Here is a 25,111-nt window from a genome sequence, read left to right as displayed (position 1 = left end):
TGGAACTCCTGTATCATATGACATGTCTGGCAAAATTGTCAGGGAGTTGGGGAAGAATTATTCATAGATGGAAAATAATCCGATTATATAAACAAAGCAATTATTAACTCCAGGAAACACAAAATTTTTTTATAAGAACTGTTAATGTAGTGTGTCCTGTGGCTCAGCTGTAACAATATTTACCTAGTCATATTTAGGTAAATATAATGTAAATGATTTTCATTTTTTACATTGTGATGACATCGTCTTGGGAATAAGAGAGAAAAGAGGGCTTAGCATATGTGAGCAATAGCCAAAGAGACTTAAACCATATTTATAGTAGAAACCAACAGATAGTAAAGGAAAGCTTATATAATTATGAAAAAAATAGTTTAAGCACATTAACTAGAAATACAAGTAACAGGAAAAAGCCCAACTAATATAGTTTCAAGTAGTTGCTTATAGGGAGGGGAGCTAAAGGATCGGGAAAGTGGGCTGCTGTTTTTCTTTATTAATCTAAAGCAGAGGTCAGCAAGCTATGGTCCATGAGCCAGGTTCAGCAGACTGCCTATTTTTGTAAATAACGTTTTATTGGATTACAGCTATGTCCACTTGTTTATGGATTGTCTGTGGTTGCTTTTGTCTCACAAGCAATTGGTACAAAAACAGAGTGGAGTATTTGTGACAGAGACTACATGGCCTACAAGCTAAATTATTTGCTTTCTGGCCCGTTACAGAAGATATTTGCCAACCTCACATCTAGAGCAGTGGTTCTCAAACGTTAGCTGCATCAGAATCATCCAGAGGGCTTCTTAGAACACAGATTGCTGGGCTACCTCAGACTCTGATTCGTTTGATCTTGGGCCTGGAGAATCTGTGTTTCTAAGTTTCCAGGTGATGGTGAGACAGCTGGTTTAGGGACAGAGCTCTGAGAATCACTGGTTTAAAGGGAACTACTTTTTTTAAAAAATCATCTGTAAGTATCATGTTTATAAAACAAATGTTAAATGTTTAGAAGTATAAGCTTGGAAACTTGCATGCAGATTTAAGCTAAAATAAATACAGAAACGACCTCTGGTAAATTAAATGTGACAATAAATTGAAATGTAATTTAAAAAAAACTTTTTAATGGAACAAAAACATGAACAAATTAAACTGGAGAAAATATACTGTGTTTTACTAAAATAATATCTCACAGATGCGGGCATAGATGTTAACAGTTCCCAGGATCCCTGTCACTGCATGAGCACATTTCATCCAACTGGTTAGTGGGTAGACCTCTCCTACTACCTCCTGTCATTCCACTATTTATCAAAGGCGGATTATTGCAGAACAATATCAACTGTGCCTACAGTTATGTAAAAATCCTTTCTTTTTTATTTCCTCAAATATTTTCAGTTCCATATAATATCTCATAAAACATTTGTTTTCTGGACAGCACAGTCTGAGAAACTTGATTTAAAACCTGTTCCTTTTCCCTTGACCTCTTTCACAGATGATGAAACTGACACCCAGGGAGTCTCCTGAGTCCTTGGCCCCCACTTCCGTCCCCTCTTCCACTCAGTTTCCCTTTGCTTTGCTTCAGGTTGTGAAGAAAGGAACCCTGAATGAGCCCAAACTCAAATCAGGCATGGAGGGGAAAAAAAAAAAAGCACTCCTAATACCACTAACCATCTTTTTTTCGAGAAGCCTAAAACAAAGGAAATTCTCTGCTTCCAGAAATAGCCTTAATCAGTCACATATGTGAACATAGACCCAGGGACTGTTCAAACAATTTTCCAGCAACGTAACAGGATTTTCCCAACACACCGATTCTTTTTTCCCTTTTGCCCTATTATCAGTTTAAGTTTTCTTTTATATCTTTCTTCTCTTTCTTTCTCTTTCTTTCTTCCTTCCTTTCTTTCTTTCTTTCTTTTTCTTTCTTTCTTTCTTCTTTCCTTTCTTTCTTTCTTTCTCTTTTTTTTTTTTTCTTAAAGATCCTAGGCATGATACCAGACTTTTCAGTCAGGCAGGCAGGATGCTGAAAATTTGCAGTGTTTGAAAGCAAAGAGAAATGAAGGATTATTGAAAGTAGAAATAGTCCCTGGTTGGTAAAAACAAACAAACAGCTTTAAAACTATAAGAATTGTGCCCTGCGGGGGTGGGTTTGCTGAACTGTCAGCTCTACCAGTTAATGAGGTAGTTTGTCTAATGGAGATAGAAAAGACCATTTTTAACAATGCTGGGCTTTGTGTGTGTGATTTAAAAATCAAATTGAGTGGAAATGCAGCAAATACTAAATGGCATTGTTTATTTTCTAATTAATTTGCTACAAACTACAAAATGAAAGTGTTAAATATATTAGATGGTATGTGATTTTTTAGAAGAGAAAGCAGGGAAACATTCACCTCTCATAGTCCATTTACTTTATTTTCATCAGAGAAACAAGTTGTGGTTTGAAAGTGTGAAAAGGACATCGATATTTGGGGAGAGGCCTCACTTTGTGGGGTAAGTGTGTTACATAAGCCAACAGGGAATACGGTCTCCTTTGTAAGGGACACTGGAGTTCTGGGGCACCTGGGACCATATGGTCTCACTGTGGATGACGTTCATTTGTAATATTAATAGGCCAGGGACTCAAGGCCCTGGGGAGAATGTCATCTAAGTGAGGACAGCCACTCACATCACAACAGCTTGTGGACTTTTTCCTGTAGGGTACAGCGAGGGCGCCTCAGGCACTCAGTGACATAAAGGCACAGCATGGTACAGGGGAAAGCAGAGAGACGGAAGAACCAGCCAGATCTAGGTTCAGATTCTGACTTAGCCACAGGCTGACTCTGTGACATTGCAGGCTAAGTCATTTAAACTCCCTGAGACTCTGTTTTCTCACCTGGAAAATGAGGAGAATTATTGCCTTACGGGACAGCTGTAAGGACTAGAGCTTAGAGCTCATTAGTGAAGTGCCTGACACAGAGTAAACAAAAGAAGTTATTATGGATTAGAAAATTCTAGGGTTGGGAATCAAACTGGCTAACTTCACAAACTGAGAAATCAGTAAGCCTTAATGAGTCTTTGTTCTCAGCTGTACCCGGGTCCCACATTTGCTTCTTCCGTGACAAAAGTTTTAGTCCTAATATTTTCCTCAGATGACTATGCTGTGATTTCCTCCCTGCCCTGACCCCAGAGCCTCTGGTCTATTCCAGTGAGCTCATTCTCAGAAGCATATCATTTGGTGAGACAACGCATATGTGAATAGCAAACTTTGACCCGGTGTTGACTCGCCACCGGGCACTCAGCTTCTCTTCATGTTACCTCATTTCCTCCCTTGCTCCTCAAGACTGCCCTCTGAAGTAAATTCTATTATTATCCCCATTTTATTATAATAACTGCTATATTGAGAAGTAAGATAAATGTCCGTGGGGTGGGGCCATGATGTGAACCTAGGTGGTCTGGCTCTAGAATCATGCTCTTGACAATGACACTGTGCTGGCCCTGCGATATTGTTCTTGTTTTGTGTCACATGGGTTTACATTCAGGGCTTCCCTTCAGTGGAGTCCAGAGTTGGGGACTTTCACTGAGTATTGGTCATCGGGGCCAAAATGAGCCTGTGAAGTCTACAGTCAGCCCACCCTAGAATCGACTTCAGGCTTCTTCCATTCCCAGTCTCAAGGAGTCCTAGGTGCTAAGCATTCCTTGCATGTCCTTTGTTGGGGCAGAGCAATTTACCCCTCTCTAACAATGTGATTTCAGTTAGGAGTTGTTAAAACTAGACACTCCGTGATGCAAGGAGTCACATTAGCATCGTTTCACACTGTATATCTGTAGTGCCCACATCAGCACCTGGCGTATAATAGTTAAGTTAGGATTCGATTGATGGGTAGATGATCGAGCAGATAGACGAAGCAGTTGTATGGATCAACGGATGGTGTTCTTACAAGACATGTATATACTGTCAACAATAAGAAACAGACATAAAATATTTCACTGATCTTTGGCTATGTCTCTTACCTTTCATTAGGATACAGTCTTCTCCTAGAGTTATATTTATCTTGTTGTGTATCGCATTCCAAAAGGGGGCTGGGTTGAAATTCCCGAATTTGTTCATATAAAATATGTAACATCTTGGAAGCACCTAGGTTAGGACAACATAAAACAATCAATTTCTCTAAAAGAAGCAAGAAAAAAACATTCATTCATTCAACAAATATTTATTGTCTGTGGCCTACCTGGTACCCTTATAGGAGCTTAAAACAGAGTGGTTCACAAAACAGAAAAATTCTGCCCTCCTGGTGAGTACATTCTAATGGTGGAGGCAGACGAAAACACTCACAAAAACTTAAGTGCCATGGAGCAAACTTAAGCAGGGTGAGGAACATCGAGAAAGATTACCCCAGAGTGGGCTATTTAATATTAGATAGTCAGGGCTACTTTGAAATTGTATATAAGTTTTATTCTATATTAGAATATAAGAATTTAAGAAAATAAAGGTAGTGAATATGAGGGAACAGCAGGGAATTAGGAGACCTAGAGTAATGCCTGAGATTTTTCACATAACCTGATAAAGAAGAAAATATTTTTGACTTATGAAATTTATTTTTTTTTCTTACAGAATTAGCAGCTCTGGATCTTTAAAGTGATAGCATTTCCCAGCCTTAAACTGAGAAGCTGAGCAAAAAGGCATCCTTCCTGTAATCAACACAGCAGAATGAGAGGCGGAGAAACCAGGCTGGGAAGAAGCAAGGTCATATGTTGAACTGTTTTGCCTTTCGCCCAGAAGACAGCTCAGACTCAACGGTGGCCCTGAGTTTACCTCCCTCACTTTGGTTCAAGACCTGAAGTGATGTGTTCCCGCCCCAGAGCACCTTTCATAGTGTGAGGCCTGAAACATGACCACCAGTAGCCACGCATGTCCTGTCCCCGCAGTGAATGGACACATGACTCACTATCCAGCCGCGCCCTACCCATTACTCTTTCCACCAGTCATCGGAGGACTTTCCCTGCCTCCCCTCCATGGCCTCCATGGCCACCCTCCTCCAAGTGGATGCAGTACCCCATCGCCTGCAAGTAAGTACCACTGCAATTTGCTCTTTTCTCTCGGTTGGTTGGCTTAATGGACGTGAGAGAACAGGATGGTTCACACCCAAGGTGAGTTTTCATTTTGCTGGGTTTTGGTTTCTCTTGGTCTGGGATTATACTTTCAGTTCTATTGCAGAAATATCATTTGAAATGTGATAAATGGTGCGTTTTAGAATTTGGTCCATTCGAAACTATGTTGTATTTTGCCCTATTTTATAAAATGTAAATGTAAAGAGTAATCAGTGGATATGACCAACATTCTTGAAGAAATTGACCACTTGACAAATAATGTGAACAGTGGATTTGAAGATGCTACCATAAGAATTAGGAATGATAATGCTGGATTTAAGATCAATTTTGGTTGTGAGGTCTTCTTTGAATCTCTAACTCCTCTCCTGGGTATAGGTAGTAGCTTTAATTATTTAATTCATATCACATAAGCTTTTTTGAGTGTCTTTGTTCACTTTTGATTCTGTACTAAGCCGCTTCTTACCTCTGATCTTCTCTAGAATGTTGGGTATAAAGTACTATAAAATAAAAGTAGTCAGAATTCTTCAAAACTGATATGACTGACTTGTAGAAAGCATCCATATTATGAGATTTTTTTTTTTAAAGTTCTGCCTGTTTAGGGACAAGCTGTGGTTAGCCAGTGAGCTCTCCCGCCTTTGAGAAATAGGTTGGCAGGTTTGTCACCTGGAGTGAAAAAGCACATTTATTGCACTGAGCGGCATCAGGGGGCCAGAGCACCTTTTCCAGGCTCTTTCACAGCCCAGCAGTAGCTCTTGAGAGCTCTACCTGGTAATTCTTTCAAAGTTTACTGGTCTTCAAGGAGTTCCTCCAAGAATTGGCTTGGTACTTAAAAATTTTTCTTTTGAAGTATTGCCTTAATTGTTTTCTTACTGTGGTCTTTGTGCCTTCACTTCTTCCTTCTACTACACTTTTAGCTCACTGGAAGCAGGGAGCTTGCTCCACCTAACTGGGATTCCTCAGCAAATGGTATTGTGCCTTCAGAAATAGTAGGATGTTTAGATATCTGGGTGTTTGGGTAGATGGTTGGATGGACAGACAGATGGACATAAGATGGACAGAACTTTCCTACAGGGATGTTGATTGCAATCACAGTTACTATCATGCCTGATAGATACTGACTGGTTTTCCTTTCTGGTATGACCTGATCATAATTCTTCCCTTCTGTGTTTTGGATTTCTGACCAGAATGTGTGACCAATAAAGTCTTTGAAATTGCTTAATAACATTCTCCCATGCTTCTCAAGTTCAAATGGAAAGTGGATATAGCCAAAGTAGTTTCTTGGCTGTCAGGAGAAATAGAAAAAGTGCCTGTATTCAAAATATCTTGCTGACCCAATTGCCAATGCAAACCCTGTTCACCCAACATGCAAATGGTAAAATGAAGTGACTTTCAGCTAACACATGAAGCAGTCTGACTACACGATTCTTAAAGCTATTAAAATTTCACCCAGGAGTGCCTGTATCTAATTCCATAGGTCAGCCAGCCTGATGCATAGCACATTCTACTATATTTTTTTCCTCAGATCACAAGTATATTTTGTAGTTGTAGCTAAAGAGTTAAGGCAATATTATTCCCATCCTGAGTGATATAATCTTACAGATGGCAAACCCTCAGGCAGCTGTAGCCCCGAAGTCCCAGCAACTTTGGGCTACTTTGTGTACTTATTTTAAGGGAAATACAGAGGATAGTAAGATCTTTATGCTGAATTAGCATCCATGAACACTTGTGCACAGTTTCGATATACAAATCCCTCACCCATCTGTTTGCAGATATTTTTAGATCTAAGAATTCTATAGAGCAGTGCTTGGCAAACTACAGCTTGTGGGCCAAATCCAGCCTGCCATCTGTTTTTATAAATAAAGTTTTATTGGAACAGAGCCACATTCATTTGTTTACATATTGTCTATGGCTACTTTCATGCTACAGTGTTAGACACCAGATAGCCCACAGATCCTAAAATATTTACTATCTTGCCCTTTACAGAAAAAAATTTCTGACCCATGCCATGGAGATAAGAACATTGGGATAGGAGCCAAATCATCCCAAATGTAATCCGGCTCTGTTCTCTAACTGGCGATGTTTGATCTTCTAATCTGTGGCTAGGCCTGTACCTGACTGCGCTGGGCCAGATCATATCTAAGGTTCCTTTCACCTCTAAATACAAGTCTGTTTTTCAGAGTTACTAATAAAGCACAAGATGCCATCACTACCAGGTTGAACCATAATGCAATTGTCATTTTTCTAGATCAGGATTGGTCCAATATTGGCAATTTTATATGATTGAACATTTAAAAGGAGAGGTTTCACAGTTCAGGAGAGGGAGGAGAAATGATTACAGGCTTTTTTTGAGGGCCTTGGGGAGAGGATGTTGAGTAAACTATACATTGAAAGGTGTCTGGGGCGCCTGGGTGGCTCAGTTGGTTAAGCGACTGCCTTCGGCTCAGGTCATGATCCTGGAGTCCTGGGATCGAGTCCTGCATCGGGCTCCCTGCTTGGCAGGGAGTCTGCTTCTCCCTCTGACCCTCCCCCATCTCATGCGCTCTCTCTCTCTCTCTCTCTCTCTCTCATTCTCTCTCTCTTTCAAATAAATAAATAAATAAATCTTTTTTTTTTTTTTTTTTTTTTTAAAGAAAGGTGTCTGGAGAAATGGCAGAAAAAGGATGAGGTACCAAAAGTTCAGGCTGGAAACATAAAAATTGGCTAACTTATATCTTATTATTTCTTGCTACAGACAAAGCACATGGAAGCCTCTCAGATGAAAATCATTAAAAGAAGCCACTGTTAATGTGCAGTCTATTAGTTGGCCCTTGAACGGGGAGTTATCTTTGTCTTTTGTTACAGCCTGAGGTTTAGAAAGACCAGGAAAAAGGGTAAGGTCTTAAAAGTTAAATGCAGACTTTCTCTTGGCTAAAATTAAACGTCAAGTTTTATTCATGCATTGAGGTTACTTAGGGAGGTAGCCGAGTTCTATAAAATCTCAATAACTAGCAAAACACATGCTTGGGTGGAAAAGCCAGCTAATCTGGAATGCATATTGGGGAATGACTCCATAAAGAGGGTCATGTTATTGGACTATGGGATTTGCCGATGTTGCTTTCATAATCTTTACACATCCAGATTCTGCAGCTCAGCCAGAAAGAATAAATTCTCCTACCCCTGTAACAAGGTTCTTTCAGCACCATGGAATTATAAAGGCCCGAGAACCTTCTACCTCAAAATCTAGTGAGAACAATTTCCATAGCAGCTACTGATATTATTCCCCTTCCTGACACTTCCCACCACCTCTGATTCTCTGGTCAGCCTCTTCTCCAGGCCCCAAACCTGAACTCTGTACATTTACCTCTTCTTTCCAATAATACACATGTCCCCATTCCAACATACAAAAATGTCCTTGATCTACTGTCTCATTTACAGTCATTTAACCTCTCTGAATTTTTCTTCCATCAACTATAAACTATTTTTATTAAAAGAATAGTCTTTTAGAGTAGTAGTATTCAAATCTTTCAAAGATAAAAGTGGTGTATGAATTTGGAAGAAAAGTTGTTACTAGAAAGGGGTACATTCAGATAATCTCCAGGGCCTGTAGCAGGTGAGGATTCTATATGTCACAGTTCTGATTTTCCCCTGGTCCTCATGCCCTTTGCAGCCAAACAGCCCATCTTTCCTTGATGTGTGCCACTGGTGGACCCAGTTCTGCAGCATGGAGCACTTGCCCATTGGTCTGACCATTTGTGACCACTCACAATTCTGAGGGAAAGATGTGGCCACTTTTCAGAAATTCTGCTCTCCAGAACTTTCTAATGTAAAGGAAAATAAATATTTGCAGGGAAGAAGTGGACTCAAAACATATTCTATGTGTGCATGGCCTTGTCTTTGTATTCTGACTTAAATCTTTACATTGTGGAGTTCTCTATGAGGTTAGAAATCTGGAGACATATAGGAAAAGAGGGAGTGAAGATAAGTAATAAGAAAAACTAGCATGTATTGAGCACCAATGTATAATCCACCGAGCATTTAATGTATACCATTCTTAATCTTTTTTTAATAGCGTCCTGATACCACTTCCAGGCCATTAGCAACAGTCCCATTTTGCAGATGAAGACTGTGAGGCTTAGAAAAAGTAAAGAGCTAACGCAGCTTAACACATTAACACAGATTAATGTTGGCACCAGATTCCAAGGCCAAATCTTGGGGCTCCTAAGTGCATGTCTTTCTCAATGTGTTGGGTAAAGAGGCCAACTTAACCCCTCAAATAATTCCACAACTCCTCCATGGCTATCTCTTTCCCATGATGCTTCAGGGAGTCTTTGGAGATGAAGGACGTTTAAAGGATTCACAAGCTCTTTAGTTCCACGCATTACTGTGGAAACAGCTATCAGTTTTCATCCACACGAGGAATTGAGGGTGGGCCCCATTGTCAGGAAGTCACTGTGGATGCCTCTGTTCAGCTCTGTCCTGCAGGCAGAGATCCTATCATCTCTGGGCAAGCATGACTCCCAACAGGAGGAAAGCCTGATATACTATGCCAGGGAACGCTCAAAATTTAATGTTCCAGAGCTCTCTGTGAAAATTGGACAACTGTCCGTCTGTCTCTCTTTATGTTCCTTTCATGGCTGCTTGTTCTGTTTTATTGCCACACATGTGCTTTTTTATAGGTTGTTGTAAGCTGGAAAATATTATTAACAGTGTTGGCTTCAGAGACTCTCTCAAAATGATCTCCGTTTAACTCCACAATCTTAAAATGAGAGTTCTTTTCCCTGCTTATTTAATGATCACAAAGTGCTCTCCTGTCAAAATCACAAAATAGGGTATTCACTTAAAAAAATAAAAATCCCAGCTTTTTGCAGAGACAGACTGTGAGTCTCAGAGTTACCAATGACAGGACATAAACGGGGTATTATTTCAATATCTTGTCTTAAGCTAAGAGAAGTCATGTTCACGCAGCTTGTCTAAAGCAGGGTGTGTGGCTAGATTGGAATTCTGTATTGCTTGTTAAAGACAACTGGCCCATAGGTGTTGATCATGTTTTGAATATGTGCAGAATGATGGTAACTAAAACCAACTGGTTAATTCCCATTATCCAGCAGCCTTTGCCTTGTAACCTTTTCTTCTTTCTACTGTAAGTTGTGTTTGTCCTTAAGCATACACAATGACCCCACTGGACAGGGATCACCTCTAGTTTTAAGATGTCTGGGGCTTAGTATGTTGCTGGGATTTAGTGGATGCCAAATACAATAGTATGGTCCACATGCATGTATTCTTCACTTTTTTTTAAGCCAGATAAAAATAAGTTAAAGAAACTTGTTAGGAATTTGAGTAAACTGAGTCTAACAATTTCGCTCATTTTATCTGCCTTTGGTCATTGAGCGTCCCTGAATTGCTGAGGCTTAGAGAGGTCAAAGACTTTTACTTGAATGTTTTAGAAAAAGTTTATGTTTTTGGCATGATCAAACACTTTCAGTGGTCTTGCAGAGGCCTACGGCCACAGATACACTATGCAAGAGTCTTTCCCTTAAAGGTGGACAGGTATTGATTACTTGAAGGCAGTACCTCTCTTCCCCAATAATAAAAGAATCTTTGTGTCTTTTTTTTTGATGTCTTGACAATTTCCCCAGACTCTGATTGAGTACAACATGTAATCCTTTGAATAGTTCCAATGAGGAGCTGGGTTCATTCTGTTTGTTGAACTTTACCCCAAAGGGATCAAGAATATGTGAACATGAGTTAGAAACAGAAAGATTATTGTTCAATTTCATCAAATTAACTACAATGCCCAAAGGAGAATCTCAACTCTGGAAGTGCGTTCTTGAATAGAAATAGGCTTTCAGTCTACAGAGGCGATTATAAAACAGGAATGGATTTTCCTCTGACTTGCTTCTGCCAATGATTATTCCTAGGGAGAGCATGAATGAAAGAATATTAAAAAAAAAAAAAAATGGAGGGGCGCCTGGATGGCTCAGTCGTTAAGCGTCTGCCCTCGGCTCAGGTCATGATCTCAGGGTCCTGGGATCGAGCCCCGCATCGGGCTCCCTGCTCCGCGGGAAGCCTGCTTCTCCCTCTCCCACTCCCCCCGCTTGTGTTCCCTCTCTCACTGTGTCTCTCTCTGTCAAATGAATAAATAAAATCTTAAAAAAAAAAAAAGAAATACATAGTTGACTCTTTAAAAAAAAATGGAGAAAAGAGAGATTTGTGCTTTTAGACTTAATATTAGCTTCCTTTTGATATTCTCTTTACCAGATAGTTAAACAGAGACATTTTGAAAGAGCATTTTTGACCTTAGGAAGATTGAACCTCTGAAAATTAGAATCACCATAATAGCTCTGAGTTGGCTATGAGATATGAGACTTTCCATGTGTTCCAAATTTCTGCCTTGATGATTTCATCAATCTACAGCTCCTGTACATTTCAGATGAACTATTTTGGTCCTAATGATGAAAACCTCATTCATATAACCTTGAATGATAAGAGATTAACCTCCATACAAGGTAGATGAATGCAAGCACAGGTAAAATTGCCACCAGATGGCTGCCCTCCGGGCCATCTTCAGGATGTGTCTCAAGCAGTACCACAGAAGCGCTGGTGATCTATGCTGTGTCATCAAAGTGATACAGCCCTCTATTCTATCTTATATCTCTGTTTTCTATTTTGGCTCCCTCCAACATTTGAAGGGTTTTTCGGGGGGGGGGGGAGAGAAGAAGGGTAGAGGGAGTATAGGAAGGAAGGAAAAAAGGAAAGAAGAAAGGAGGAAAAGAAAGAGACAGGAGAAAGACACTGACGCTGCCATGTGATCTCCAGGCCACCACCAAGAACTTGAGGCCACCAGACCGACCAATGGCCAGTGGTACTATCAGCACTCTTGCTTTTTTTATTTTGCCATGAGAATAAGAATGAAAAGAGCTGTCATTTATTTAGTGTGCTACCTACATTACCTCTATCTACCACCTGGAAAAGAGAAATAGAGAAAGACTGAGATAACCAACTTTCCTAAGGTTGCTCAGACAAAAGTGATGGAACTAACTGAGTTTCAATTCTTCTTGCTCTGACCAGTCATCTTCTCACACCTCCATGTCAGATGTGGATGTTGAGGTGGTGCAAAGGTTTTTAAAACACTCCATTTTTCTTTAAGGATCTTGCACTCCTTTGGGGAAATCGTAATCACCTAAAATCATTTGGATCTAAAACTCTGATTGTTCTCTACTCTCTAAGGCCTTGATTTTATAAAGCTTGCAACACCCGCTCCCCACCGTGTACCCGCTGTGCATATGTTAGTTTACTATACATGTCCTGTTGTGCTGTCTTTTGCTGTTTTCCTAGCTTTCCCTCCTCTACTCATCTGTTCTCCTGATGCCTGGCATAGAGTGGAAACTCATTTAAGGTCCGTAGAATGACCAAATCAATGGTTCTTGCTGATGAGGGATTTTGACAATTTGCAGATATGCTTTTGGGTGTCACAATGATTGGCAGCACTCTAGGCATTTTAGGGGGCGGGGGGCTAGGAGGCTGCATGTCTTGCACTGTGCACGATAGTTGCAAATAATAATTACTTTGTATCCTCATTGCCTTCCCACTGTCCCACCAGACATTCATGTTAAGAACACGCCTCCAAAATAAATTATGATCAACTGAATTTACCCATAACTCCATTTTACATATAAATGCAAAATATTATGTGCTTTTATTATACCGTGAATTATTTAGAACTATAATTGCTGTGTAGATGGGGAGTAGGCAGATCTTTATTTTGTTTGGAATGTTTCTAAGAGTCATTTACAATTTCAGATAATCATGTCACTGATGACAGGGTATGCTTCATAATTGACTTACCAATACCACATGTTTTTATAAATCTGCATTTGTAGGTAAAATATTCACTGTAATTCTGCATGTGGGGGCAAGGATCTTACTGCTTCTTTATGCCTGAGCATTTGTACATTGAAATAACTATTATTTAATAAGTTACTTTCTTTGAATTCATCCTTGATATTGCAATCAGGGCCATATATTGATTTCTTTGAAATTATATGTGTAGGTGGGCTATATTATCTATGACTTCCATTTTGAGATAGTAGAGCAGATGTTATAAAATATGTTACTAAAAGAAGCAGTACAATATCTTGAAGATTGCTGGAATGAGTGGATGGATGGATGGATGCATACTTGAATGAATGAGTGAAGAATAATTAATAGGGCCGGCTAAACCACTTAGAACGTAAATGTTCTAGCTGTTGAAAGGAAGTTTATAAGAGATATGGACAAAGAAATCTTTGTAAAGCCAAATCTGATGATTATGCCGGGCATGGGGCAGTGGCATGGCACTGGGAAAAGCCATATACAGAAAACCTGTGGACAGTAAGAAAGTGTTTCATGTTGTCCATCTTGGAAGGCATATGGTGTTGGCAAAGAACCATCCAGTCCTTGCCCCAATTTCTTGGTGTGTAAACAGTGTCTCCAAGGTATGCAAAAGGGAATCAAGTGTATTTTTATTTGTGAATTTACTCTTCCAATATTTATTTGACACATACGTGTTAGGTATTGGAGTGGGCACCTTAGAATGCCTCTGATGGTTTGCTGGGTAAATTTATCAGAGTAATCAGTTCTTACTTGTATGTCATGTCAGAGTCTACCTCCAGAAAATGCTTGACATCACTCATCATCAGGGAAATGCAAATCAAAACAACAGTGAACTATCACCTCACACCTGTCAGAATGGCTAAAGTAAAAAACAAGAAGTAACAAGGATCGGTGAGGATGAGGAGAAAAAGAAACCCTTGTGCAGTGTTGGTGGGAATGCAAACTGGTGCAGCCACACTGTGGAAAACAGTGTGGAGGTTCCTCACAAAAAATAAAAATAGAATTACCCTATTATCCAGTAATTCTACTACTGGGTACTTATCAAAGAAAATGAAAACACTAATTCGGAAAGATATATGCACCCCTATGTTTATAGCAGCATTATTTACAATAGCCAAGATATGGAAGCAACCCAGTGTCCATCTATACATGAATGGATAAAGATGTAGTGTATATGCATGTGCTCTCTCTCTCTCTCTCTCTCTCCCCTCTCTCTCTCTCACACACACACAGAGGACTATTATTCAGCCATAAAAAAGAATGACATCTTGTCATTATCAACAAAATGAATAGATCTAGAGAGTATAATACTAACTGAAATAAATCAGAGAAAGACAAATATCATGATTTCACTCATATGTGGAATTTAAGAAACAAACAAACAAAAAAGACCAAAAAACAGACTCCTAAATCTAGAGAACAAACTGGTGGTTGTTAGAAAGTGGGTGGGATGGATGAAATAGGTGAATGGGGTTAAGAATACACTTATTGTGATGAGCACAGAGTAATATATAGAATTTTCAAATCATTACATTGTGTTATATAATCATTATTCTGTACACATAAAACTAATGTAACACTGTATTCATTATACTTGAATTAAAAAAATTCTACTTCCAATGATACATCATTTTAGGATTTATCAAGACAATGATACATCATTTTAGGATTTATCAAGACAAACTTACAGAACTGTTATAGATTGAATTTGCATATCCCAAAAGATGTTGAAGTCTTAACCTCCAGTATGCATGAATGTAACTTCGCTTAGAAATAGAATCTTCTCAGATGATCAAGTTAAGATGAAGTCATTAGGGTGGGACCTAATCCAATATGACTATGCCCTTATGAAAAGGGGAAATTTGGACACAAAAACAGAGATAAAGGGAGAGTGCCCTGTAAAGGCAGGAGTTACGCTTCCACAAGAGGAGGAACGCTAACGATTGCCAGCAAATGAGCAGAAACTAGGGGAGTGGCATGGAACAGATTTTCCCCCACAGTCCTCAGAAGGAAGCAAGCCTGCCTGCACCTTGGTTTGGGGCTTCTGATATCCAGAGCTATTTGTGGTACTTTGTCATAGCAGTCCTAGGAAACTAATAAGGACTCTAATTTGAAACTCTACCTTCCTACCATTGAAGAAGGAAAACACTGTGCTTTTGATCTTTCCCCCCTCTGAAAGTGTCTAGTAATTTAGCTATTTTCTCATAATTTTATGCTCACAATGATTGACTTTTTCTGCATTGTGTGGCTGCTTTGGCTTGGACTAATGAGTAATATTTCAGGATAGCGGTTTGTTGTTTTTTTCCTTCAGAGCCAATCTTCCTTGATTCTGGTGGCTAGAAGTCCATGATCATGAATCACAGTGGTCACGATTTTTTTTTTTAAGGTTTTATTTATTTATTTGACAGAGAGAGACACAGCGAGAGAGGGAATACAAGCAGGGGGAGTGGGAGAGGGAGAAGCAGACTTCCTGCTGAGCAGGGAGCCCGATGCAGGGCTCAATCCCAGGACCCTGGGATCATGACCTGAGCCGAAGGCAGACGCTTAACAACTGAGCCACCCAGGCACCCCACAAATTTTTTTTTTTAATGATGTCTCTAATGTTTTCTAATGATGTTAATTAATGTCTCTATTCCTCCAGCTTTATTTTGGTCCTATCCTTGGATGCTAAATTTCTACCCCCTTTCTTGACCTACACATGTCTTCTTTAATATCTGTTTTGCTCTTAATTTTAAACCCTTTGCCCCATGACTCTGCAGGGTTACTCATCACTATTATGTTGGAACCTGTAGAATCCTCCAGAAGAGTCATTCATATTACAAATTCATATTTCACGCCGCAGTCACTGAGGGTTTGTTGGTGGCAGTGATCTTATTATAATTATTGGTTGTTCATTATCTCAAATATCATGTTATTGGTTCATCCAGCAGCCCTGGGCACTCTGGCACTCTTCCTTCAATCCTGTGCTCTTCTCTTTTATACTTAGACCTAGTTTTGTCCTACGTTAGTTCTTTCTGTGTCCTGGTCTTTACATCTACCCCCATTAATTCTCCATATCTGGGGTTTTTTAGTTACTTATAGCCAAAAGCCTTTTAAAATATTTTGGAAGCCACCTAAGATTGTACCCCACGTATAAGCTTCAGGATTCTGGGCCTCATGAAACCCTTCCCTGGTTAACTTTGCCTTTTGTAAAGTGGGTGCCTGGGCCACTATATTCTTCTATAATAAGATAAATTTAATAATATGAAAATCTGCATATATAGGGTTCCTTTTTGTTCAGTTTGTTAAAAAATCTCAGAAAGCCATCGTATTGATGCAAATGACCCCTTCCCAAGGAGAGTGCATATTGTTAATTTAGTGTTGAGATATTTTGCCAAATGCCCATAAGTTTTGCAAACATTTGGATGAAATGAAATTTCTAGGGAGTTCTGGGATGAAGGACAGGGGTCATCTGTGATCCTGTGGGCACTAATGACAGCAGTAAATTATGTAGCCATTATTTTGTGGTGGGTTGCAAAATGTCATGCTATTAAGAGGTACTGCTCCCATGTTGCCCTTAACCTCGGGGAGCTTACAGACAAAGATAACCATACTAATTAGGAAAGGTTCATCCTGTTGAACCAAAAATGATGTTCATGGAGATAATTTGGGGGGGGTGTTTAAAACTGGGGCAAGACAGATTGCTATTTTCAGCCCCCAAGCTGGGTCTTGGAACATAGTTTTTTAGCCTCTGTGTACTTCAGTTTCCTCATGAAATGAGGGTAATTACAAGGGTACCTTCAAAGGGTCATGATGAGATGGCCATTAGTTGACACATGTAAGCATCTACCAATGCTGTCCTGCTACCAGCACTTATGCTGTTGATAACAGGGTAAACAGCATATTAATAGTAGCAGTCCTTGTTACCTCTGCTCTGCGCTCAGAATCTGGCCGCTCAGAAGCAAACACCGATGCTGTCATAGGACTGACATTCTCACACTCACTTCCAAAATGTAAAGGTTCTCCATGCACGGGTATTTTCTTGTATTTCTTAGAAGTCCATATTAGGCATATGGAAGTTTTCACTTCCCAGAGTTTGTACCCTGCCAAGATTTCCCTTTAAGCCAGAATTCGCCAGGAGGTGACCTTACACTTGGGTATTCGAAAGGACTCTCTTTCATGAGTAACTGTGGCCTGCTGAATAATTTTGTATTGATCACAAAGAGGCCACATCCAGGAAATGCACGTGTATCCGAGGTTCTCTTTCACAGACAAGCTCCTCTCAGAGTCGGAGAACTTAGGCAAAAACTGAACCTTCCTGTCCTTTCAGGGCCTGCGGGCTCTGCAGGTCACTTTGTCTCTATAAACCATCTCTAATAATGCTTGATTTAATTTCAGCACTGTGTATAATAATGTACATTTCTCAAGCATTATGGTTTTGCTTCTACTAATACCAAGCTACTCTAATATTGTTTAATGGTTGTGAAGTTGGCCAATCCAAAGAAAAATACTTAAAGAAAAAAAGTTGTCTTGACATTTCATACAAGTGAATTGCACTTTAATGATGACCACATGGTTAAAAAGAAAGCTACCTTTCAGCACACTTAGTAAACCTCTTTTATCAGGATGGCTTAAAGGAATAATTGACAAAACAGGGATTAGGGATTTCCATGAGTTCTAATGGAAATTTCTGAAATATGAAGTGGCTTTCACATCATCCTCGACTGTTGTTCTGACCTCCTATAGGCAATTTTGGGATTTCTTTCTTCTTCCACAAAAAAAAATCTTATTCCAGAACCAAAGCCAAAATAAAGGAGGCATGTAGCCCTATTGATAATACTGTTTTGTTCAGTTCTGACTCCCCTAATGGGTTAAGTATATGTATATTGCTGCAAAGGTTAACCTGTTCTTTAGTACCTGCCACAATTTCTTGGTCCCTGCTTTGAGGACAGAAAGCAGAGATATGTGCCTGGTATTGGGCAAACAGAGAAGTATTATGGAATATGCAGAAAAAGACAAGGCTTGACACCAGGAATCCAGCACTCCCATTGCAAACACAATGGGCAAAGACAGAACGTAAGGAATATGTGAAGAACTTGTACAATCAGAAGAAAAAGACAAATGATTCAAACCAAAAGTATACAATAGATTTCATTCTATCAAATAGAATTCAAACATACCATATCAACTTCACAGTAGTAATTAAGGAAATATAATTTAAGACCACATGCATACAAGTTACATGAATTAAGTGTGGTGACAATACCAAGTGTTGGAGAGAATGTCAGTCAACAGGTACTCAGATATATTGCTGGTGAGAGTCTAAATTAATGTCATCATCTTAGAAATGGCTCACATTATCCTATAAAATTGAATATTCAGATTTCTACTATTGAGTAATTTGTCTTCTAGGTAAAGTATCCTAGAAAAACTCTAACATGAATACCAGGATTTATGTTTAAGAAACATAAATAGCACTGTTTGTGAATCGTAAAAAATTAGATACCAACCAAATATTTATGAACAGATGAAGGCAAAAATAAGTGGTGGCATAGTCACTAAATTCAATAATACCCGTCACTGAAAATGAAGTTAGAGACAACAACATGGATAGATCATAGAAACATAGTGTTGAGTTGAACAAGTTTTTTGGCTATATGTAGGATGGTAATATTTTTTATAAATTCAAGAGAAGTGTTGTTTAGAGAAATATATGTAATGAAACTACATTAAGAAGTCAAGGGGCCAGGGGCGGAGCAAGATGGCGGAGGAGTAGGAGACCTAGATTTTGTCTGGTCTCAGGAATTCAGCTGAATAGGGATCAAACCATTCTGAACACCTACGAACTCAACAGAAGATCGAACAGGAGAGTAGCAACAACTCTCTGAACAGAGAAGCGACCACTTACTGGAAGGTAGGACGTGCGGAGAAGTGAATCCGAGGCGATATTCGGGACGATAGACAGCGGGGGAGGGGCCTCCGTCGGCCGCTTCTGGCAAGTGCTAGAGCCGCGGAGCACAAAATCGGACCTTTTAAAAGTTGGCTCGGCGGAGGGACGTCGCTCCAGTGGCTAAGCGGGGGGGTGGAATCCTCCCGGGACAGTGTGGTCTCAGGACCCTTGGGGTCACAGAGAGACCGGGGGTGCCTGAGTGCGGCAGAGCTCCCAGGTGTCGGGGCGGGGAAGCCGGCTGCAGATACGGAGCAGAGTCGCGGGCTCTCAGCTCGGGGTGGCCATAAACTGTGATCTGCGGCCCAGTCGGGGCACTGCTCCTCCACCAGGGACCCAACAAGCAGCAGATCCGGGGAGACTCCCCTTCCTTCCCGGGGAGGAGCGGTGCGGGAGCGCACTGCAGGGATCTGCTGGGTTTGGAGACTCCGAGCGGGGTCGGGTGCCAGAGATACAAACGCTCGGTCACAGGCCGGGTGAGCACGGAGTGCGGCCAGAGACCGGGGACACGGGAGTGACTGCTTTTCTCTGGGGGCGCACTGAGGAGTGGGGCCCCGAGTTCTCGGCTCCTCTGGGCGGAGACTGGGAGGCCGCCATTTTCGCCCTGGTCCTCCAAAGCTGTACCGAGAGCTTGCAGGGAACAAAAGCTCCTGAGAGCAAACTGGAGCAGCTTCCTTAGCCCGGACCGACAAGGGCGGGGCAATTCCGCCTCCAGCAAAGACATTTGGAAACCACAGCAACAGGCCCCTCCCCCAGAAGATCAACACAAACAGCCAGCAAGCCAAGACCAAGTTGATCGATCAAGGAGAATAGGAGAACTCCAGCGCTAGGAGAATACTGCACATAGATTCATGGCTTCTTTTTTTTTTACCATGATTCATTATTTCATCAAAGTTAATTTTTGTTGACTTTTTTTTATTTTTCTTTTTCCCTTTTTCAACCAACATCTTATAAATCCCTTTTTTAAAAAAAAAAACATTTTTTATTTTTTTTTCATTTTTAGAGTCATATTTTATCCCTTCATAGTAGTTATCCTTGTTTTTGGCATATATATATAAGTTGTTCTCTCTTTAAAATTTTGAGGTACAGTTTCTTCTAACAGATCAAAATATACCCTAAACCACTAGTGTATGGCTTTGTTCTAGTCTCCTGCCTGATCACATTCTCTCCCTTTTTCCTTTTTTTTTTTTTTTTTCTTAAATCTCCTTTCTTTTTTCAAACAACTTATCTTACCAAGTCCTTTTATAAAATCTTTTATAATTTTCATCTTTATAGTCATCTTCCATCCCTTCATTGTATCAACCCTTATTTTGTACATATATGTCTTTCTTCCTTTAAAATTTTAGGAGGCCCTTTTTTCTAACAGACCAAAATATGCCCAAAATCTAGTGTGTGGCACTGATCTATGCACTAACCTGATCATATTTGATCATATTCTGCCTTTTTTGAATTGTTTTGTTTTTGTTTTTATCTTTTTTATCTTTTTTTTTTCTTTTTCTCTTTCTTTTTTCTTTCTTTCCCTTTCTTTTCCCCTGGTTTCAGGTCTTTTCTGATTTGTATACAGTATATTTGCTGGGGACGTTGTAAACCTGTTAGCCTTTTGTTCTCTCATTCATCTATTCTCCTCTGGACAAAATGACAAGACGAAAGAAATCACCTCAGCAAAAAGAACAAGAGGTAGTACCGTCAGCCAGGGACCTACTCAATACGGACATTAGTACGATGTCGGACCTAGAGTTCAGAATCATGACTTTAAAGATACTAGCTGGGCTTGAAAAAAGCGTGGAAGTTATTAGAGAAACCCTTTCTGGAGAAATAAAAGAACTAAAATCTAACCAAATCGAAATCAAAAAGGCTATTGATGAGGTGCAATCAAAAATGGGGGCACTAAATGCTAGGATAAATGAGGCAGAAGAGAGAATCAGCGATATAGAAGACCAAATGATAGAAAATAAAGAGGCTGAGAAAAAGAGAGAGAAACAACTACAGGATCACGAGGGCAGAATTCGAGAGATAAGTGATACGATAAGACGAAACAACATTAGAATAATTGGGATCCCAGAAGAAGAAGAGAGAGAGAGAGGGGCAGAAGGTATATTGGAGCAAATTATAGCAGAGAATTTCCCTAATGTGAGGAAGGAAACAGGCATTAAAATCCAGGAGGCACAGAGAACCCCTCTCAAAATCAATAAAAATAGGTCAACACCCCGACATCTAATAGTAAAACTTATGAGTCTCAGAGACAAAGAGAAAATCCTGAAAGCAGCTCGGGAGAAGAGATATGTAACCTACAATGGTAGAAACATTAGATTGGCAACAGACTTATCCACAGAGACCTGGCAGGACAGAAAGGACTGGCAAGATATCTTCAGAGCACTAAACGAGAAAAATATGCAGCCAAGAATACTATATCCAGCTAGGCTATCATTGAAAATAGAAGGAGAGATCAAAAGCTTCCAGAACAAAAACTAAAGGAATTTGCAAACACGAAACCAGCCCTCCAAGAAATATTGAGAGGGGTCCTCTAAGCAAAGAGAGAACCTAAAAGCAGCAAAGAGCAGAAACGAACACAGACAACAGACAGTTAACAGTCACCTTACAGGTAATACAATGGCACTAAATTCATACCTTTCAATAGTTACCCTGAATGTAAATGGGCTAAATGCCCCAATCAAAAGACACAGGCTATCAGATTGGATTAAAAAACAAGACCCATCAATATGCTGTCTGCAAGAGACTCATTTTACACCCAAAGACACCCCCAGATTGAAAGTGAGGGGGTGGAAAACCATTTACCATGCTAATGGACACCAAAAGAAAGCTGGGGTGGCAATCCTTATATCAGACAAACTAGATTTTAAAACAAAGACTGTAATAAGAGATGAGGAAGGACACTATATCCTACTTAAAGGGTCTATCCAACAAGAAGATCTAACAATTGTAAATATCTATGCCCCGAACATGGGAGCAGCCAATTATATAAGGCAATTAATAACAAAAGCAAAGAAACACATTGACAACAATACAATAATAGTGGGGGACTTTAACACCCCCCTGACTGAAATGGACAGATCATCTAAGCAAAAGATCAACAAGGAAATAAAGACTTTAAATGACACACTGGACCAAATGGACTTCACAGACATATTCAGAACATTCCATCCCAAAGCAACGGAATACACATTCTTCTCTAGTGCCCATGGAACATTCTCCAGAATTGATCACATCCTAGGTCACAAATCAGGTCTCAATCGGTACCAAAAGATTGGGATCATTCCCTGCATATTTTCAGACCACAATGCTTTGAAACTAGAACTCAACCACAAGAGGAAAGTCGGAAAGAACTCAAATACATGGAGGCTAAAGAGCATCCTACTAAAGAATGAATGGGTCAACCAAGAAATTAAAGAAGAATTAAAAAAATTCATGGAAACCAATGAAAATGAAAACACAACTGTTCAAAATCTTTGGGATACAGCAAAGGCAGTCCTGAGAGGAAAGTATATAGCAATACAAGCCTTTCTCAAGAAACAAGAAAGGTCTCAAATACACAACCTAACCCTACACCTAAAGGAGCTGGAGAAAGAACAGCAAAGAAAGCCTAAACCCAGCAGGAGAAGAGAAATCATAAAGATCAGAGCAGAAATCAATGAACTAGAAACCAAAAGAACAGTAGAACAGATCAACGAAACTAGGAGCTGGTTCTTTGAAAGAATTAACAAGATTGATAAACCCCTGGCCAGACTGATCAAAAAGAAAAGAGAAATGACCCAAATCAACAAAATCATGAATGAAAGAGGAGAGATCACAAGCAACACCAAAGAAATACAAACAATTATAAGAACATATTATGAGCAACTCTATGCCAGCAAATTAGATAACCTGGAAGAAATGGGTGCATTCCTAGAGATGTATCAACTACCAAAATTGAACCAGGAAGAAATAGAAAACCTGAACAGACCTATAACCACTAAGGAAATTGAAACAGTCATCAAAAATCTCCCAAGAAACAAAAGCCCAGGGCCAGATGGCTTCCCAGGGGAATTCTATCAGACATTTCAAGAAGAATTAATACCTATTCTCCTCAAACTCTTCCAAAAAATAGAAATGGAAGGGAAACTTCCAAACTCATTTTATGAGGCCAGCATTACCTTGATCCCAAAACCAGACAAAGACCCCATCAAAAAAGAGAATTACAGACCAATATCCTTGATGAACATGGATGCAAAAATTCTCACCAAAATACTAGCCAATAGGATCCAACAGTACATTAAAAGGATTATTCACCACGACCAAGTGGGATTCATCCCTGGGCTGCAAGGCTGGTTCAACATCCGCAAATCAATCAACGTGATACAATACATTAACAAAAGAAAGAGCAAGAATCATATGATCCTCTCAATAGATGCAGAAAAAGCATTTGACAAAGTACAACATCCTTTCTTGATCAAAACTCTTCAGAGTATAGGGATAGAGGGTACATACCTCAATATCATAAAAGCCATCTACGAAAAACCTACAGCGAATATCATTCTCAATGGGGAAAGGCTGAGAGCTTTTCCCCTAAGGTCAGGAACGCGGCAGGGATGTCCACTCTCACCACTGCTATTCAACATAGTATTAGAAGTCCTAGCCACAGCAATCAGACAACAAAAAGAAATCAAAGGCATCCAAATCGGCAAAGAGGAAGTCAAACTCTCACTCTTTGCAGATGATATGATACTGTATGTGGAAAACCCAAAAGACTCCACCCCAAAACTGCTAGAACTCATACAGGAATTCAGTAAAGTAGCAGGATATAAAATCAATGCACAGAAATCAGTGGCATTCCTATACACCAACAACAAGACAGAAGAGAGACAAATCAAGGAGTCTATCCCATTTACAATTGCACCCAAAACCATTAGATACCTAGGAATAAATCTAACCAAAGAGGCAAAGGATCTGTACTCAGAAAACTATAAAATACTCAGGAAAGAAATTGAAGAAGACACAAAGAAATGGAAAAACGTTCCATGCTCATGGATTGGGAGAATCAACATTGTGAAGATGTCAATGCTACCTAGAGCAATCTACACATTCAATGCAATCCCCATCAAAATACCATCCACTTTTTTCAAAGAAATGGAACAAATAATCCTAAAATTTGTATGGAACCAGAAGAGACCCCGAATAGCCAGAGGAATACTAAAAAAGAAAAGCAAAGCTGGCGGCATCACAATTCCGGACTTCCAGCTCTATTACAAAGCTGTCATCATCAAGACAGTATGGTACTGGCACAAAAACAGACACATAGATCAATGGAACAGAATTGAGAGCCCAGAAATGGACCCTCAACTCTATGGTCAACTTATTTTTGACAAAGCAGGAAAGAATGTCCAATGGCAAAAAGACAGTCTCTTCAACAAATGGTGTTGGGAAAATTGGACAGCCACATGCAGAAGAATGAAACTGGACCATTTCCTTACACCACACACAAAAATAGACTCCAAATGGTTGAAAGACCTAAACGTGAGACAGGAGTCCATCCAAATCCTAAAGGAGAACACAGGTAGCAACCTTTTCGACCTTAGCCGCAGCAACTTCTTCCTAGAAACATCGCCAAAGGCACGGGAAGCCAGGGCAAAAATGAACTATTGGGATTTCATCAAGATAAAAAGCTTCTGCACAGCAAAAGAAACAGTCCACAAAACCAAAAGACAACCGACAGAATGGGAGAAAATATTTGCAAATGACATATCCGATAAAGGGCTAGTATCCAAAATCTATAAAGAACTTATCAAACTCAACACCCAAAGAACAAATAATCCAATCAAGAAATGGGCAGAAGACATGAACAGACATTTCTCCAAAGAAGACATCCAAATGGCCAACAGGCACATGAAAAAGTGCTCAACATCGCTTGGTATCAGGGAAATCCAAATCAAAACCTCAATGAGATACCACCTCACACCCGTCAGAATGGCTAAAATTAACAAGTCAGGGAACGACAGATGTTGGCGGGGATGTGGAGAAAGGGGAACCCTCCTACACTGTTGGTGGGAATGCAAGCTGGTGCAACCCCTCTGGAAAACAGTATGGAGGTTCCTCAAACAGTTGAAATTAGAGCTACCGTTCGATCCAGCAATTGCACTACTGGGTATTTACCACAAAGATACAAATGTAGGGACCCGAAGGGGTACGTGTACCCCAATGTTTATAGCAGCAATGTCCACCATAGCCAAACTGTGGAAAGAGCCAAGATGCCCATCGACAGATGAATGGATAAAG

General features: G+C 39.9%; 1 protein-coding gene across 1 annotated transcript in view; it reads left to right on the top strand.

The window, feature by feature from the left end:
• The window catches only part of RARB (retinoic acid receptor beta), a 505,987-nt gene that overhangs the window by 114,085 nt on the left and 366,791 nt on the right, over positions 1-25,111 (top strand). Inside the window, exon 4 of the mRNA XM_035724196.1 lies at positions 4,568-5,022. Coding sequence (XP_035580089.1) covers positions 4,845-5,022 — 178 coding nt within the window. The 5' untranslated portion in view covers positions 4,568-4,844. The remainder of the gene's footprint in view (positions 1-4,567; positions 5,023-25,111) is intronic.

Source organism: Zalophus californianus, chromosome 1 (assembly GCF_009762305.2).
Source record: "Zalophus californianus isolate mZalCal1 chromosome 1, mZalCal1.pri.v2, whole genome shotgun sequence".
Classification (NCBI taxonomy): Eukaryota; Metazoa; Chordata; class Mammalia; order Carnivora; family Otariidae; genus Zalophus; species Zalophus californianus.
This window is presented reverse-complemented; position numbering and strand designations above follow the sequence as displayed.